At 38.8% G+C, this 18,586-nt stretch overlaps 1 protein-coding gene across 12 annotated transcripts in view; it reads right to left on the reverse strand.

The window, feature by feature from the left end:
- PAM (peptidylglycine alpha-amidating monooxygenase) overlaps nt 1-18,586 on the reverse strand; it is a 150,443-nt gene that overhangs the window by 40,618 nt on the left and 91,239 nt on the right. For 6 of the 12 annotated variants that reach the window (XM_025438438.3, XM_025438437.3, XM_025438436.3 and 3 more), the window contains exons 12-14: nt 15,249-15,433; nt 14,086-14,154; nt 2,506-2,829 (exon numbers count right to left, since the gene is read on the reverse strand). In XM_025438438.3, coding sequence (XP_025294223.1) covers nt 2,506-2,829; nt 14,086-14,154; nt 15,249-15,433 — 578 coding nt within the window. The remainder of the gene's footprint in view (nt 1-2,505; nt 2,830-14,085; nt 14,155-15,248; nt 15,434-18,586) is intronic. The other 6 variants (XM_025438445.3, XM_025438444.3, XM_025438443.3 and 3 more) reach the window with 1 other exon arrangement.

An 18,586-nucleotide genomic window follows, 5' to 3' on the forward strand; every position in this document is an offset into this window, starting at 1 on the left:
TCCAAGTTTTAAATTCAGACTCTGTGACCTCATGGAAACGGGTTAACTTCTCTAGGCTTCCATTTCTTTGTTTGAAAATTAAAATAGGTCTCAAAGAGACATGAAATGAGTATGAGCTATGATATTAAGCAGCATGACAGCCTTACATTTTTGTTTTAGTAATAATCTCAGATGAAAAGCCACCTTCTTCTTTGAAGCTAATGTAATTCCTTACAGCACATTAGGCATTTAGGGAGACAGTTCATTCCTCCGGACCATGAGGGTACCATTTTCAGTTTTGTCTGAAGTATAAAAAAAGGGAATGAGAAAAACAGTGGAAGGTTATCCATCAAATTTATTCCCCTTATTCATCCCCTGGGAAATATACATGAATTAGCCTACTGTTTCACTGGGGTATTGTATCCTACTAACTCCCTACTTTCTTTTTTTGCTGATGGAAGCTTCCTGAGGACAGGTCTTTCTCTGGCTTACAGAAAGAAATGAAATATTTCCAGTTAAGGTTAGCTATTACATTGTGTCATGATGAACAATGAAAGTTGAAAAAAAAAAAAAAAGGAAAGGCTTTCAGAAACAGCTTATCTAAAAATGAGTCTCGCGAGTCTGCATTTAATGTTTAAAAAGGTCTTGAATCAGAGTAGTGAAGCAACACTAAAATAAATCATCTCAGAAAGGAAATACATGCACATTTCCTTTCTATAATTAGGATTTGTGCTGTATGTTTCTATGACTCATTGTTTTATTTCATTCAGTGACCTTTACCCACATATTTAAAATGAAAGGAAATTTCCTGACCAAGATCCTGCGGAAACATTTTCTCCCTGGACACTGCCATTCTGACCACCACGGAAAGTGTACGATCCAGCAAGAAAATGCACTTGGGGTATTTGAAATATTTCTTTCATTAAAAAGCTAAATAAGTTTTAGGAACACCGTGCCTTAAGTTAAACTATGATTTTTACACGGGCACTTACGATACCCATAAATAACCACTACATCATTTCAAATTCAGGAGTAACAAAGAGAAGTCACGGAATAAAGCATGATGCAGCGCCAACATTTCACACTTGAATAGAGCTGTGTCCTCACCAGGGAGGCCCTTGTGCCTCGTATATGTTCATTCTGTGTGGGTTCCCACTGACGGTCCCGAATGCAGAGGTTCAGAAAGACACTTGAGCCTATCTATGAAGTGGACAGGGCCACGATGACCTGCAGATTTTCTAGGCACCACACTCGGCAATGTCAATTCGGTTGTTCTTTGGTGGGATTAAGGAGTCGCGATTTTTCCTAAGCCCCACCTTAGGTGATTCTGATGCACTGCAGTCCAGGGGACCCCTCTTGAGAAACACAGTTTCATCCGATAACATCAGGAGTTAGAGCAGGGCTGATCCTATTTAAATATCAAGATGTAAAAATCCAGGTCCCAGTTAACATCCCATGGAAACTACTAGATCAGTCCCAACGGACGGTGCTTGAAACTTCTGTGTGAGCCAAAAAAGGCACCTCATGCTAATTTTTTTTCAATTATAAATAAAAATCAGCTGGGTGTTGAATAATTTATGGCTTCCTGCAAAGCTGTATTTTGAAAACACCAAGCTGGCAGCCTGAGCCATTCCAGCCCACGCGTGGACAGCTGCCATGCACCCATATCCGTTACTTTTTTGGAGATTATCTCCACATGCTGTATCATCTGGCTTTCCACATTAGCAAGGAACATGAAACACAATCGATGGGACAGAGGCCACAGCACAATTAAAGACAAAGATGAGGCATCCATAGCTTGCTGGTACAGAAACCTGAAGGGAATAAGTATTGTCCTCTAAATATGGAAGCCAATCCTGGTTAGAAATAAAGATAAATCTCAAGAGTTTCTGACTTGCTGGAGGTCCCCCCAGAAATAACTACTCAATTTTCCAATTAAGAGTGTAATTGATGATGGAACTTAAGAAACTACAGTCACAAAAATGGTTATTATTATTATTTTTTTTTATTTTTTTTATTTTTTACAAGTCAACTGGAAGAGAATGTTGGAAGGATAAGATTCCTTTCATGGGAATTTAACTCCCTTAAAAAAGAAGGTTGCATAAAGGCATTTCATATACTGAGACTGTACGTATCGGGTGTTGAACTTCCCATTTCTTTCCACAGAGCAGAACAGAGAACACCGATTTGGTAAGAATTTGCTGCCCTGAGTTTCATGTGCCGCCCCCTCCCCAACATGATCTAGATCTTCTTGGTCCCGGTAATTCCGGCTCATCGACTGAACGGAAACTGAATTTATGTAGCCTCGGACCAAGACAGAAAGAAAAGCTCAAACCAAAGTGATATCTCATAACCCAGGTCTGAGTAATGTGGTTTTTCATTTTTGGTTGTTTTTTTTTTTTTTTTTTCCTGCTAAGTTCTTTTGATGGTTATTTTTTCACCCATTCATTTTTATTCCCTTCAGATTCTGCTAATGTGGATTGCAGCGTGTTATAGTTTGTTCTTTAAAAGAAGCCCTACACGCACCTCCTGAGCGGTCTGGTTCCCAGGTGCCTTCAGCAGGCAGGGGCTGCTGTAATGACAGAACTCTGCTCTCTGCTGGCCTCAGAGTAGACTCTAGCCTGTGGAATTTGTGAATTCTGTCTCGAACAAGAACGGCATTGCCCCTGTCCTCACGCTCTGCACTCCCTCTGGCATCAGGAGGACCAACATCCTTCTTCTGGACTACATTTGCAATCTCAGCTACCAGGTCTGACTCTGACTCTGCCTTTTCTGTAGGATTATACTTATGCACATGAACCACATCTTCCCTCTCTCCTAGCAGCTTGGAAAGCAGTGAATAGAAATCACCTGTGGAAAAAAAGAGAAGAGATAAGGGGTGGAGGGTTGATAAGATTGCAAACTTTACAACATTTTGTGCCTTACTAATACCATCTCCTGGTTCGTCGTCGTGAGTGGGAGAGAAGGTTGCTCTCAGATGTTCAAGCGTGAGGGGAAAAAAAGAGGATTTCCCAGAACAAGGAAAAAAAGGACAGGCTTCACATTTCATTTCATAAACCACCTATTTCTTTATCTCAGGAGCCAACAACACGAGATAACCTCTATTTGCATATTAGTGGACACAAGACAATGCACATGTGATTGCGCGGCATGTTTCAATAAATGGTTTTCACGGTAGAGCTGGATTGATTTGGAAGTTCGATTTCTAAAAATATTATTAACAGCTACATCAGAAAACAGCCATCTTTGAGGAAAACGCTTTGGAGTTGTCTCCAGAAGCCTATTAGAGTACAACGTACGAGAAATTAAACGTGTATTTTTCAGCATATGCATAAAACACAAGATACCTAACAGGTATGCGCATCTTCTTGGCAAGTGGAAAACCAAAGTTTTATTATTATTATTAATTATTATTATTATTATTATTATTTTGTCAGCAGTGCTACTGTAAAGTAGCTCCAGTTGTTCATTTTAAACAAGAAATAAACAAATTCCAGGAAAAGAATTTTGCGAGAAAAGAATAAATTAAATCACTTGCAAACAAAAGAGAAGATTTTAATAAACGATCATTGGAATGATGCATCACTAAGATACATTTCATGTCTATTTTTTTTTTTTTTTACTAAAAAGGAAACTTGGATTTGATAATTTAATTCCATGAAAGCAAATTATTTATAAAGCATTATGACTTCCATAGGACTACGGAAGGTTCATGAAGCACTTTAACCCTCATCATTTACATCTATGGCTTTAAATCCATGTACATCAGCTATGTGAATGGGAAACATGTTTACATTCTCAACAGAAACATAAATCTGCTTTTCTAAGCCAAACCCAGAGGTAACAAACACTCATTTCTTCTTTTTCCTCACTCTAAGTGCTGCTAATGAAATCAGTTAGGACTGCGGAGTCCTATTGCTTAACTTTAATTACATCTACAGCATGATCGGTTAACATTTGTAAAATCTTTTTTATGACCAGTAGGAAATGAAAATGATAACTGGCTTAACGACGACACATTCCTCTAAAGAATATATTATTTAAAAATTGGTGCAAGGGGACATGAAGTCTTTCCAAAATGATGCTAAGAGATCCTGTCATGTTTACAAACAGTCTTGGTTTAATGACTCAAAGTAGGTTTTCCATTCTTGCCCACGAAAGCAGCTTCTCCCAGGTGAAATCTTCAATCAGAAAATAATTGCCAAGTAATAGGGCCAATCTCAGTAAAACGAACAAAGCAAATTACACCTCAACCAAACCTGTTAGGCCACGGTGGCATTTTGCTGCACGGAAACGAATCCATTACCGCTGAATCCTCCTGCACTCCCCGCCCCCCCCAAATATAAATAGCTTACCGTGCTGTTAGACAATGAAACATCCACACAGAAAATGAAATGCAAGATTATTTCGGGAACAAAAATCAGCATCTTAAATCCTGAATCCATGTCATTAGGCTAATAATGTTGGTGGAGGAACGCAGACTTGCCACTATGCGTAGTTTATTCAGGGGGGTCAGTAAAAATCTAAAAGCTGTGATGAAGCATCAAACGCATGATGCTCTGGTTCCTTTGAAATGGTCATTTTCAATCATCATTGGGTTAGGAAAACAACAATTCAGCAAAGTCATGGGCTTGGCTGCACAAAGGTTGCATTGGCCTTAGGAAAACAAAGCTTCAGAGCTGCAGCTCATTTATAGAGATAGAGAGAGAGATAGAGAGAGAGAGAGAGAGAGAGAGAGAGAGAGAGAGAGAGGGGAGACCACTAGATGGCTATCTCTCACGTTCTCAGGCACAAACCAAAGAGTTTTCCTTTCTCTTCTGGGGACTGGATTATATGGAATCTTGAAATGTTACGTATTTTTCTGAGCCACATAGATCTAACCTTGAGTGCAGGGGATGGAGGAGAAAATAAACAGGACATCGTATGGTCTCTACCCCAGTTTTAGTTCTCGATATTCCCTTCCTTTTCAGTTTTATGGTAGCGCCATATGGCTTTCCCTTCCTTCAATGTCAATCTAAGAGGTTTCTTCTTCCTGGGACACGCTCTCCCCAGTAACCACCCGGCTCCCAAGTTTTCAGATACTGAAGTGTCACTTACGTCCCAGAAGCCCTCCTTGACCATCCAAGCAGGGGTCTCAGCTCCGTGGCCCTGCAGCACTCAGGTCCTTCCTGGGGTGGTGACCGCCCAAGGTCTGGTGCATGTTTCATACCCATGTTTGAATCCCACCCTGGTGCTTAGTGGCTCTTCTGTGTCTCTAAGCAAGTTGCTTAACATTGTAAAGGTAACGACTACAACCTCTAAGAGTTGTTTTGTGGGTTTCAAAAGTGACTGTGAAAGGCCCCGTCCAGTGCACACGGTAAAGCAGGTGTCACTGAACCGTAGCTATTGTAACTGCCAGCAAAACAGACCTAAACTCTGGTTGCCACATGCACGTGTGTCTGTTTCGATCTGTTGTTTACCTCAAACTAAAAAATTCAATTCTTATTTCGTATTCAAGTGTTGGGATTTTCATAATGAGGGTAAAAAAAAGTCCCTTTAACTTCACAGCCCTATATTTTCTCACCACGTCACTATGGCTGCAGTAGTGACTTGCTTCCTAGCTTTGCCAAAGGAAGTGGTGCTTGCACTCTCTCTCTGTCTCTCTCTCCCTCTGTCTCTCTCTGTCTCTCTCTCTCTCTCTGTCTCAGTCCATTTTTGGAGAAAGCACTATCCCTACTCCAGTGTTCTGGATGCCAGCCCTCCCAGTACCCCCTGGAACCTCTCCTGTTTTCTTTTCTTTTCTAACACAGCTTCTTTGCCCAAGACTTGGCTCCGGTTACAAGCACACCCACTCTGCATTTCTCTTGGGTGGTCGTGGAGGAAAGAGAGACCTTCCTTGACGCAGTTCGTCTTTCCAACTTTACTGCCTCCCCTTCTCCTTCACCAAGTTCCAGCACCGTCCAACGGTGCTCTCTAAGGTAACAGCTGCCCAACACGAAAGCCACCAGACACAGGGGGCTGCGGAGAACTTGTGATGTGGCTAGTGTGACTGAGGGATCTAATGTTTACTCTTACTTGCTTTTAATTAATTTATACCCAAATTCAAATAGCCACTCGTGGCTAGTGTCTACCATACTGGACAGTGCAAGGAGACGTCATCCTTCCTCATATCCTTTCTTGTCTAAGCCAAAGGCATCTGCTTCCACCTCTTCCTTCACTCCTTTATGGCTTCTTCACCAGTTGCTCAAGAGCTCCTAGTTGCCAAAGGCAATAGACCCTTCATCTTTGCCCACTGGTCCCTTCAGAAACTCTTGCCCTTATGGCATTCTTCTTTCCAGACCTTCTCCACCCGTCATCTTTGCTTTCTCTTACTCTTCTCCAACATATAAAAATGCTGGTGTTTTCTGAGATCTATCCCTGGCATCCTTTCTTTCCCCCGGTGAAGGCCTCTTCCTATAAATATCAGCCATTCATGAGGCTTAAGCTGCTGCCTCCAGACAAATGGCCCTCATATCTGGAGTTCTCCTGGGACCAAACTGATGTATAAAACCACTCTCTCAAAACATCCAAACAGACTTGGATGTCTGTTTCATCAGAATTTTGAACTCGACATGCCTAAAACTGAGCTCTTCATCTCCTCCCCATACTTCATCTTTTTTATAGTATCTCTCTTGATGATGAAATGTGTTTTGGGTCAATCAATCCAGAAAACGGGACTTGTCCCTCTCCCACCAGTGAGTCACAAAGTCAACTGATTCATCAATGCTGACGTGTCAACATCACCTTCCCCCTCCCTACCACCAGGACTCATGTGGGATTCTTATCATCTGATCGCATGCTGGAAGACTCTTCCCCTCCTTCCTCAGAACTGATTCTCATCCCTGCTTTCAACGTCCAAATCTGCCTGTAATAATATTAAAGCTGCTCTACTTCTGTGGAACTGACTTGTGACTGATCGTAGCCCATGTCCCCTGGACACTCCCTGGTTATACCCCACCTTTTCCCCAGCTCTGTCAACATTTGTATTTCACAGTGACATTCTCTAATTTTATTCTGGTTCCCACTGCTAAGATGACCATGTAATTTATTTCCCATACTGGGACATATTTGAGAAGGAAGAGTGTTGTAAATATTTATACTAGGCATAAAGTGGGACAATCTTGGAAAAACTGGGAGATACAGTTACCCTACCTATTGCTGACAGAGATAACAGATAAACAAGTAGTTTATAAACCACACATGATGATAATAGTTAATAGTTAACATCTCTTGTGAGCTTAGCATCACTCAGTTACCTTGCTGAGTTGCTTTATACAATTCAACACATTTATTATCTACAAAACACTCATCGTCCTCATTTTAGATGGGGAAATTAATGGTAAAGGACTAACCTGCACATGCGGTAGGAAGCCGAGCTGGGATGTGAAGGAGCAACCTGAATGAGAGGCCCACCCTCCTCACTGACCACTATACTGGATCCAGGCTTCCCTGCCCCTCTTTTTTCTATAATGGTCAATAAACTCTTTCCTGTGAATTTACCTTGGACCTGTCAATCTTATTATATTTAATTTTTTTCTATGTAAATTAACTGTCCTTTGAGCCCAGTTCCTGCGTGACCTTTTTAACAGAGCAAGTTTCTTTTTGTCTTTTCCGGGCCTGTCTTCTTCATATCATCAGATTCTATAAGATTTTCTCAAAAAACTTTTGTACATTTAAATTATCTGGGAAGGGACAGGTGGAAAGGGATAAATGCTATTTTATATGAAAAAATATAAAAATCCTCATTTCTTACTCACTGTTGTATTCTCAGTGATTAGTACTATTCCTATCACAGCAGATACTCAGTAAATTAATCTGCAAGGAATAATAATTCGTTAAAAATGTCATCCTTCGCTTCTGCCATCAGTAGAAACAAAAACATCTCTTTGATGATTTTAGGCTGCAGTGAGTTCATTTCTTTTTCTCACCCAAACTTTTGATTCTTATAAAATGCAGAAATGTTCTAGTTCTTTAAAGTTATTTGGCTGAGAGCGTCTGGATTTGGAAAACATAACTGCAGTAGCAGCTAATATGCCAGGGAAAAGAACACAGCATAGTATGAGGAAATCTAAAACACTACCAGTTAGACTCCCACTTTGTTAAATTGCGTTCTTGCATTAACTACTTCCCGACTCAATGGACTTTTTTCTTTTTTGTAGGGACCATTTACTATTCCCTGCCATCAACATGAAAATTTCTCTGGTTTTACTTTATCAGGAGATAAACTGAAATAGAAACACACATTGAAAAATTACCCCATGAGTTTTCTTTTTTTAATTGAAATGCCTTAAGATTATTGAATTAAAAAAAATAAGGTTCTCTACTTATTTGTTGAGGCATTTAAAAAAAATGATCAGGAACATTTTGGTAAATCTTCAGAATATGAAGTCCCACTTGCCACACATATCACTAGCTCTTTATTACCTACAGCAAACAGCTTCCACTATTGCTCTGTGATTTCTATGGTACATGGAAAGTAAATAGGAGGTGCCAAGCAGCCAAGCTAATGAGACGGCAACATGGAACATACCTGATTAATGAAAGAGATATGAGGAATGGAAAAATAAAAGCTTTTCTTTTCAGATTTTAACATTTTGGTTTAGAACTGAGTCATGCTTGATTTTTCCCTTCTGGTTAGTTGATTTGGTTTACTTATCACTAACATTGATCCTACTAGTCTTCGTGAAATAAAACACGATCGTGGTGACCAGCTCAAGGATCGCAAATGAAGTCAAAACTTTATTATTATTTTTCCTTTTAGGGAACTGAACAATCAAAACGGGCTTCCCTCTCCTTTTCTTATAGAAATGAGACAAACATAAGACAGAGAAGTTAGCAGATGATGGCTTTTGCAACTACCACGCACACAGATGTGTATCAGCAAGCACAACTGTGTGATAAATGATCATTCTCATCTGCCTATTTTGCTATTAGGAAACCAATTCAAAACAGCACCGACTCCTCCTCCCAGAGCCTCGGGAGGTGTTTAGAATTGTGTTTGATAGATGAGTTCAATATATAAAGACTTGTGAGCTGCTCATAAATCATAACAAACTGATAAATTTTTAGCGAATGGGAATACAAAAAATAACTGTATCCTCTTTCAAACAGCAAAGTGGCGTTGTGGGTGCTTGGAACCAGCCAAGAGGATGCTACTAAAATCATCTGTACTTTACAAGAGAATGAAAGGAGTATTCTATTTTCAACAAAGCAAAGAAACAGAAATTTTAGTTATTAAGCCCGGCCTTTGCTTTAATCCCTTCATAAATGGTTTACCAGCTGTCACTTTAACAAGTTTTTACAGTAGATTATTGTCTTTTTAACTTGCAACCCTGTTCCCTTGATTCTGCTTATTTGATAAAACATGCCAATGGTAATTCATTTTTGTTAGCATAAAACTACTGTGAAATTATTCTGTTTCACAGAAGGTGTCTGAAGACCTTTAACTATCTGGGGTCATGGAGTGTTTTCCCTCTACAAATTGTATTTTTGTCATATTCTCCCTGCCTTGGGAATATAGTCGCTCACACTGACCTTTGAGTAGAAAGATTGATTAGATGGGGGCACGAAGACTAAAATGAGAAGAGTTGGGAGCAAACTGAATAAAACATGTAAAAGGCCCTTTCTGCAGCAAAAGAAACGCTGTCTAGAGCATAATGTAAAATAACAAAGACAACTAGTATTGTAGATTTTGGCTTCCAATTCTTCCATGAGTTTTTTTTTTTTTAAAGACATCAAATCTTCCCAATACAACTAGCATAAATTTCAACACTGCCCCTTTGAATTATAAAGGAAACACTTAAAATCAGGACTCCTAAGTGTCTTTGTATAGATTCTTGCTCGAAGCTGGTAAACCTCTTGGTTTCAGCCCCTAATCCTTATACTCGAAGAATGTTGACAGAAAGCTCAGGTTGTGCCAGCAGTATATATAAGAAATTGTAACACATAAGAAATAAAGAGAACTTAACAAAACACGCTTTACTTTTCCCAAAGTGCCAATCATAAGACATAGGTAAAGGATAGGTTTGTGTGTCTGCTCTGGAAAAACCTTAATGCCACCCTTCTCATTCTGTAGTCTTCGGGGATTGTTTCCTCCACTTAGAATCAATGTCGAATTGAGTCATACTGTTTAGCTTATTGCATTCATGACAGACATAGGTCATTCTTCACTTAAAAATTTTTTCAAAGGATAGTAATGCTTCAGTCCACTGTGACTACCTAGTAGTGTTTTTCTGCCTGGAGGCGAACACAATCAACTCGATCACAGGTTAGCTCACCTACAGATGCACAAGCTAGTCTCAAAGCAGTACAGGCAGGGCACACGCACATATTATGCAGGCAAAACAAATCACACTTGCCAATAACTTTCCAGTTGGATGCGATATTCAATATATGGTGTCGAAAAAAAAAAGATACAAAACTGTGCATACACGATCTATATGTTATTATAATAATGTGCATATAATATACATTTCACACTGAGATGTACATCTATATCCATATTCCTGGGGATTATGGATGATTTTTTTATTTGCGTCTTTGTATTTTTCTGTAAATTCCGTATCTTTTTAAATGAATATTATTCCACACGTCAGTCAAATAAGCATTATGTTTTAAAAACCTCCACAGACTTAATTAAAGCCTCATTAAAATGTGTCCCATTGTTGCATGATAGGTAAAGCTGTCGTATAATGCGGCTCTTCTCTTATCTTCACAATTACACCTTTTGAGATAGCTCTAAGATACAGTTGCCGTTCACCAAATTTTGTTCTTCAGGAAGCAAATATAGACAAGAATACTGAAGGTAAGCGTGTTTAAAGCACAGGCTGGGCAACACTCCATAGATTCATATAACTCAACTGTCTCTTTTAGCAAAATTTCCCATCAAGATTAATATTCTGACAATTAATAGCTAGCTATTTCTGTGATTAGAATTTTAAAAAACCCAAACTTCTATTCCTCCTGGAGAAACAGAGTAGTAGATAAATAACGTGATGGAGGACTCCTGGGAGGCTCAGTCAGTTAAGCATCGGCCTTCATGAAGCTCAGGTCAAGATCCCAGGGTCCTGGGAGCGAGTTCCACATCAGGCTCCCTGCTCCTGGGGAGCCTGCTTCTCCCTCTCCCTTTGCCTGCCCCTCCCCGTGCCTGTGTGTTCTCGCTTTCTCTCCCTGTCAAATAAATAAATAATATCTTAAAAAAAAAAAAAAGCGACACAGCTACATTTCTTTTTTTCAGCCTAGATCGCATTAATCTCTTTCTGTCTTTTTTACTACCTTAATAAAAGTCATCCCTTCATTCCAAAAGAGAATTTATTACATATCTTGACCATTATCTTCCTATATGTTTTCCAACATATTAAGATAGGAAGTAAAAATAATAGTTTGTGTTATCCAGGAAGAACTCTTCTCTATTATTTAGCCACTGATGGGTACAGAACTTGCCTTTGAGTACATGTCCTCTGACGTTTGGGGTCTTTTCATTCCTGCTCCACAACTGTTCTATTTCCAGGGGGGGTTTGAAGTCCTCTGTGTGACCAACATAGTTACGGTCTGTTAACCTGTGGCTAGCACAACCAAAATGATTCACAGCTTTTATTTATTGGGGATTTAAAATATTAAAAGAATCAATACAAGCTGGAGGAGTACCTGAACATAAGTTGTTTTGGCCAGAATACCAAAATAAGGCAAAAGGTTGAGTTGGGGGGCTTCCTTAAAAATCAGCAGATGTGGCATGATTTATTTGAATAATTAGAGCCCTCTTCTTAGCAACCTGGTCAATTTATCTACCCAGGGAATTAATACAAATACATATTTTGTGCAAATATCTCTGAGAAGGATGGGATACTCTCTCAGTAATGAGTAGATGTGCTCTGTGTACTGCAAGGAGATAGATCGATCTCATTGGCGAATCAAATAGACTATGTATAGAAATATGCATTTGTTATATTTCTCTCTTCTCTAAAAGTCTAGGCTGGTGGTCCCCAAAGACCAGCAGAGTAATATGTGGGCTACACTGGACAGTGAAATGGATTTTGGTTGTTATCTGTCTTTACATAACCTAGCAGGTGACATTTTGATGGGCCCGCTAATTTCAACATATGAATGTTATTCTGCAGGATTAAATTTTAGCCTATTTTCTGCAGTATGTAAAGGTAGTCAGAATGCTTTTTTTCTCCCAAGTTAAATCACTTTACAGCATATTTATTCACAAGTAGAATAAAACAGTAACTCTGAGAAAATAATTTCTCCTGTGTCCACAGAATTCTTCTCTGGAAGCAGGAAGGCTCTGGGTATATTTAAACTTCTTACATATTTTTTCTATATATAAAAAATATATATATTTCTATATATATATATATACATACATATATATATGTACAGATACTATCAAACATGAAAGGGTGAATGAATTGGCAAAATGTTAAAGTGTTTAAAAGGATTTGTTTTTTAGGTATGTGTGACACCTCCTAAATCTTATTTGGGAAGAACAGATTAAACCTAATAATTAAGGTTCTTCCGCTAATGAAACCTCTGGGTTTCTAATGTTTCAGAAGCTTTGATGTCTCCCTTGATCAACTCAAATAACTTGAAAATGAAAACAGTTCAGCCTCAGTGTCCAGGGGAGCTTACCATTTTATAAGATGCATCTACTAAATGGTGGTCTCATTCTACCCTTTATCACATGTTAGTATTTCAAAATACTAAGTATTTATTAATATTATTAATATTAACTATGTATTTCAAAATAAAATACTAAGACGACTCAAATTATGTGAAAGACATATATCTCAAACAGTGCATTCAATATCAAAATAATTTATTTTAAGTCCGATCAAATTTCAGTACAGGTATAGCAAACACTGTTAATACTGCTATATGTAGTCTATCATTACTGACTTCCTTACAGATGGATTCATTTAGCTGTTTTAAATCATACTCAGTAGTTTAGATTGAACCATTAGTATATAAATGATTTAATATAAAATCATCTCCCTTTTTTTGACTTAACAGAAAAGTAGAAACATTAACTCAGAGTTAATGTTGTTGGTTTTTTTTCCCCAGAGGCCACTTTGTTAGAATGAAATGTTATGGAATTTTGTATAATTTAATTTTTTTTTATATTATAGTTTTCCCTAATCCCCTTTCAGAGAGCATGTCTTCCTTTAAAAAGTCTGGATTCTTTAATTTTGCCAATGCTCTTAATGTAAGAGTGTTATCTTTGACCTAGACCTAATAGAATACATTTTGAAGAATTCCAAGAATAGTTTACAATATCCCAGGGGAGAAATTTCTATCTGTTGCCAACAGAAAAATCCCATCTATTTCCTGTATAGTTCATGTTGTCCTAAGAAGTGTGTTTGCATTAACATTAAACTAATGTTTTAAAATATATCCTATCTAGGCCAAAAAATGACTTGGTAAGATAACATACTCCAACCCCTAACACAAAGTATCATCTTTGAGATAACTGGGAAGAAAGCAAGATTGAGAAGAATAATTTTTCAGTGCCAATACATGCAGTACATGACATACAAGGATCAAGTATTACTACTTCAAAGAAACAGATCAGAGGAAGAATGGTGCTTTCTTAACTCATCAGATGGCAACTTAATACAAAACTACAAATGACCAAGTTGATAATCCCTTCTACTTCACTGAAGGCAGAGAAGCATGGCGCAAGAGAGGCAAGATGAAGGGTAAGTCTTAATTTCTTTCAAATACAGTCAATGAACACACCACCCAAAGTACACAAGATTTTAAATGGTAAAGTCCTTTAGATTTCAAAAGCAGCCCACCGACTGTTTCCAATGATTATATTTGCACTATGCCTGAAAGTCACCATGTTAAAAAAACTAAAACAAAGACAGAAAAACCTAATGGGTCTAAATTACATCAAGGAATTTTACTTTCAAAGCTAAAGCACAACAACCCACCATTTTCTAATGAAGTATGCATTATATAAAAACAGCAATACACAGGGATGGAGGCTGATAAAGATCGAAAATGTCTCGGTAACTTTAAAATTTGGTTACCTAATTAGAACATGAAAACGTTTTCAGGTCTAGTTATAAAGCTATACGTACATACCCTGTTCTAACATTTCTTCTTCTCCTTTTGGTTGCTGTAGTAAAGAAGTCTTCTCTTTGTTCTCTGTTTCTGTAAAGGATCAAGAAAGTTGAGCATAAATTTGTGGGATATGTCATATACGTTAAATTGTTGGCTGGAAATATACCATCAACATAAAAATATTTTTAGGCTCTCATGTTTCATAAAAACAGTAGTAAGAATTCGTGTGGCACAAATGTTCTAATTTACAAAAAGACTCCAGCATAACCACCAATTATCGGACTTCTGACTCAAGAACTAGATCACCTAACCTCTCAGTAATATATATACATGATACAGAATTTTTTTAAATGCATTAATAAAACTGCTTGTATTTCTAAAAATACATTTATAGTGTGTTTTAGTGACATTTTTAGGATACTTTAAGAACACTTTAAGGCACATTCTATAAATATATTAAGATCTTAGTAAGTGACCTAACTGCTATGTAACTTGTTTCATAAAATTTCCAACAGAAAGGCGTAAGAAGCTGCTCTGGCATTTTAAGACTGGATTTGTAAAACTCAGTAAAGTCTCAGCATACTTCAGTCCAATAAAACAGGGCGTGGGTTTTGCAATTTCAAACTAATGAAATGACAATCAGTATGATCATTTTGCAGATGAAGAGTAAGTTCATCAGCAATTCTGAGCATGAGACCAAAAAGGCCAAGATTAGTAATGCCTCATAAATCAAGAACTCTCCTCTGCTTGAGGAGCCCATTAAAATAGATAATTCAGGGTATGGCTGGAGACGATAACCATTTTCAATGGCAAACTGAAGCACTTTTTAGAACACGGTAAAATTCATAAATTGTGTTAAGTCATTACCAGCTATGGAAGGAATCAAGTGGGGGAAACTAGAAAACATGAATTAAATGAAGAAGGAGCTGTATCTATCGAACTGGTCCCACACAAGTTGGTTTTATCGCCAGGTGAGATTCTTCACTTTAACTGCTTTGAGGAGGGCGTGTCAGGAGGGTAGACAGGTTATAAAAGAAGGAAAAAGCAGGAATCAGATTATGTGTACACGTGACTGTTTGGCAGATGGAGGATGATTTTAAATATTGATCACACAGTCAAGCAAGACCCACAAGAAAATGTAAAATGTGCAATTGTATTTCACTTTGAATGAATCCCACTTTTACCTTTGTGATGCCCGTGCATCATAACCATGTCGGGCTTCACAGGAATTGGAATATTGGCCTCTGGAGGAATGGTTCTGAACACATCAGGAGCGACATTCTGTGTACAGGTCATGAAAGAAACTGCATGCTTCGCTTCCATGTAATACATAATGTATAGGTTGCACATTTCATCGCTAGATGTGCCACTGCAAGCAGAAAAAGAAGGAAAAAAAAAAGACATATAACCAACCAGCCACTCACATAAAACACATTTTCCATGCAAGAAAAATACATCCAGTAAATCTGCCAGCAATAGGTTCAGAGGTAGAAATACTGTGCATTTATCTTATAGCTCTCATTAAGACCGACCACAGTTTTCAGCATCGAAAGCGCATTGTCGAAGGCATATTTCCACTTCATGATGCAGCACCCATGTGCACCCATGTCTCCGTGGACATCACCAACACCAGAGATGGAAATGGCACCTAAGTGGCAGCGAGATACTTTCTTTCCGCTTCTAAATGCTTTTATGCTTCGGGCCTTCTTCCATTTGCTAAAACTCGCAGATTGGGCAAAGTCCTTTCCTCACAGAAAGAAATCTTAATTATTTACTTGATTATGGTAACATTCAGAACACTTTAACAGAGACATCATCTATTATTTACAAGTCTGTAAAAAAAATGGCTTTTTCCATTTAAACCCTGAGACTCTAGGATCTTGTTTTTGGTAAGTGGCTCTACCTTCAGGGTCAGATGCACTGGGACACGAAGACCTGGCACCCTGGCTTCTACAGCAGGCAAGAAGAGAGAGCTTCAAGGACAATACAAAATGACTCTCCTAATCTCCTCTAAAGGCTCGGGCCCCAGTAGGGGTAGGGCTGCACAACTGACAGTCAGTTGTTAAAAATAGATTTTAAGACAGTGGGATGGACATTTCTAAGATACAAGTTCCAAATCATACAAGGTAATGCCTTATAGGTTTGTTGTTGTTGTTGTTGTTTTGCCTTATAGTTTTTAACACACGCTTTGCTCTGTCATGTGCTGCATCCTCTTCACTGTCATTTAGAGGGGATTACTTTGGTACACCTTCACAAGGCTTTCATTTCCGAGGTAGTTTGCGCAAACGAGTGTTTTCCTTTCTGGTGGTTCTGACAATTTTTAGCAAGCCTCTGCTAATAAAAAACAAGCTACGAAGGGGACTGTTTGCTGTACAAAAATACGTCAGTGTTGATTTTTCCAGCAATGTCATGTGGCACTCACTTCCTCTCCATAGCAACAGTAATGACATCAGCAGGAGAAGGAAAAAAAAAAAAAACATATTTTCCAAACAGGGATGTGGTTTCTGTAAGCTCTGAAAATGTAGAGCCCCTGAGAGACCACGGGAATGAAGCCCTGCCTTGGGGGGCTCTGCTCATGCTTTAAAAGTCATTTGGCTTCTCGTTCTCTGAAGCTGGTCCCCGTCAGGGTAATTGCCTCTCCTGTGAAGTGTGAGCAAAGAGTGAGGTGCAATCCCAAACAAACACCTGTTCACTACACGCGTCTTCACGTGTCAAAACACCACTCCTAGGAACTGCATTTTAACATCACTGGAGTGGGTCAGAAAACTGTGTGCTTGGGATCCCCGGGGGGCTGGCTCAGCGGTTTAGCACCTGCCTTCAGCCCAGGGCTTGACCCTGGAGACCTGGGATCGAGTCCCACGTCGGGCTCCCTGCATGGAGCCTGCTTCTCCCTCTGCCTGTGTCTCTGCCTCTCTCTCTCTCTCTGTGTGTGTCTCTCATGAATAAATAAATAAAATCTTTAAAAAAAAAAAAAAAAAGAAAACTGTGTGTTATGAAAGAAATGGCTGGTGCCGGAGTCACAGGCCAGAGGCCCTCACCACATGGTCCACCCTCCCCCTGTTCAAAATGAAGAAAAAACATGTCGATCAAGCGACTGAGATGAGGAAAAAGGAATTTAAGATGTGGCTCTAGCTTAGAGACCTGGGATCATCGTGCAGAGAGGGAAAGCAAAATAATCATGCAAGCTTCTCCCATTAGTGAAAGTTAAAAAAAAAAAAAATCAGTCAATTCATAGAGTGATAAGGGAAACTTGCAGCCAATCCGTACACAGATCCTTCCCCACTTTACCTGTTTGGGAACATCCTCACCCATGTTCATCTCTAGACACGGGACTCTGTGAGAGAGAGTGATCAGCTCCCCAGTACAGTTTATTTAAGGTACTGATTCTATGATACAAAATTGAGCTGATCAAATAATCTCAGAATTGATCACAAAGAAAAATTCACCGAAGAGCTGAAGGAAGAGACAAGAGCCAGGCTTCACGCCTTTCCATTTATAACTGAACTTGTGGTGAAGCTAACGCTGAGTTCCTATCACATCCGAAATGTGTCAGGACTCCAACCTCCTTTCGTAGCAGCGAGCCAGTTTGCTGATTTTATTCCACATCCATGTTTCACTCAAAAAAAAAAAAAAAAAAAAAAAAAAGCTGACTTTAAATCAAACTGCTCTCTGTATTCCTAAGGGAGAATTTTGACACATCCACCTTTATTTTCCAGGAGGCCAACACATGCAGTTCAACGCTGTCAATCTAATGATTATTAATGGGAGAAAATATTGAGCGAGGCTGCATTCACACGTGGGCCCTGGCCCCACTGAATGGACCTCTCGGCGTTTCCTACCGCCGGCGCGATTCCCTAAATGATGCCTGCTGGCATCACTTATAGTCCAAAATTACAGTGGTGCATTTCTTCCATCTTCATGCAAAATAAAGTGCTTATGTGATAACTACTTTTTTTTTGTTTTTTTTGATAACTACTTTTTTTTATATCAGTTAGCTCTAAATGTGACAAGCTGTGATGAGCCTGAAACTAGGTAAGCCCCCAACAAATATTTGTTGAAGGAAGGAAGAAGGAATAAATTATCTTAATAAATGTTCACAACCTGTTATGGCATAACCTGTTACGCCCTAATATATCATACTGCTGAGTCAGGTCGACTTTATGAACTCAGTCTATGGCATGCCAGAAAAATATTTATTTATATCTGTTTATCTGTCTACCTGTTTCTCATCTATCCGTGTTCTCTGAGGGTTTTAGTAAAATGTATTATTTCATTTTATAAAGAAATGTAACCGAGGTTTACAAGAGCACCAAATATTTTGAAATGTACCATTTAAAAAACCCAAATCTTGTTACATGATGACTATGTTTCAGACAGATACTGTCTCCACTCTGTTGATCCCTTCACCCATCGGCCCTTGGCACCCGACAGATGCTGGGCTTAAAAAAAAAAAACAAAAAAAAACACAGTGACAGGAGATACTAATTTTGGAATGCAATTTGAACACTTTAAAGGACTTATT

This window comes from Canis lupus, chromosome 3, assembly GCF_003254725.2.
Source record: "Canis lupus dingo isolate Sandy chromosome 3, ASM325472v2, whole genome shotgun sequence".
In the NCBI taxonomy this organism is placed as follows: Eukaryota; Metazoa; Chordata; class Mammalia; order Carnivora; family Canidae; genus Canis; species Canis lupus.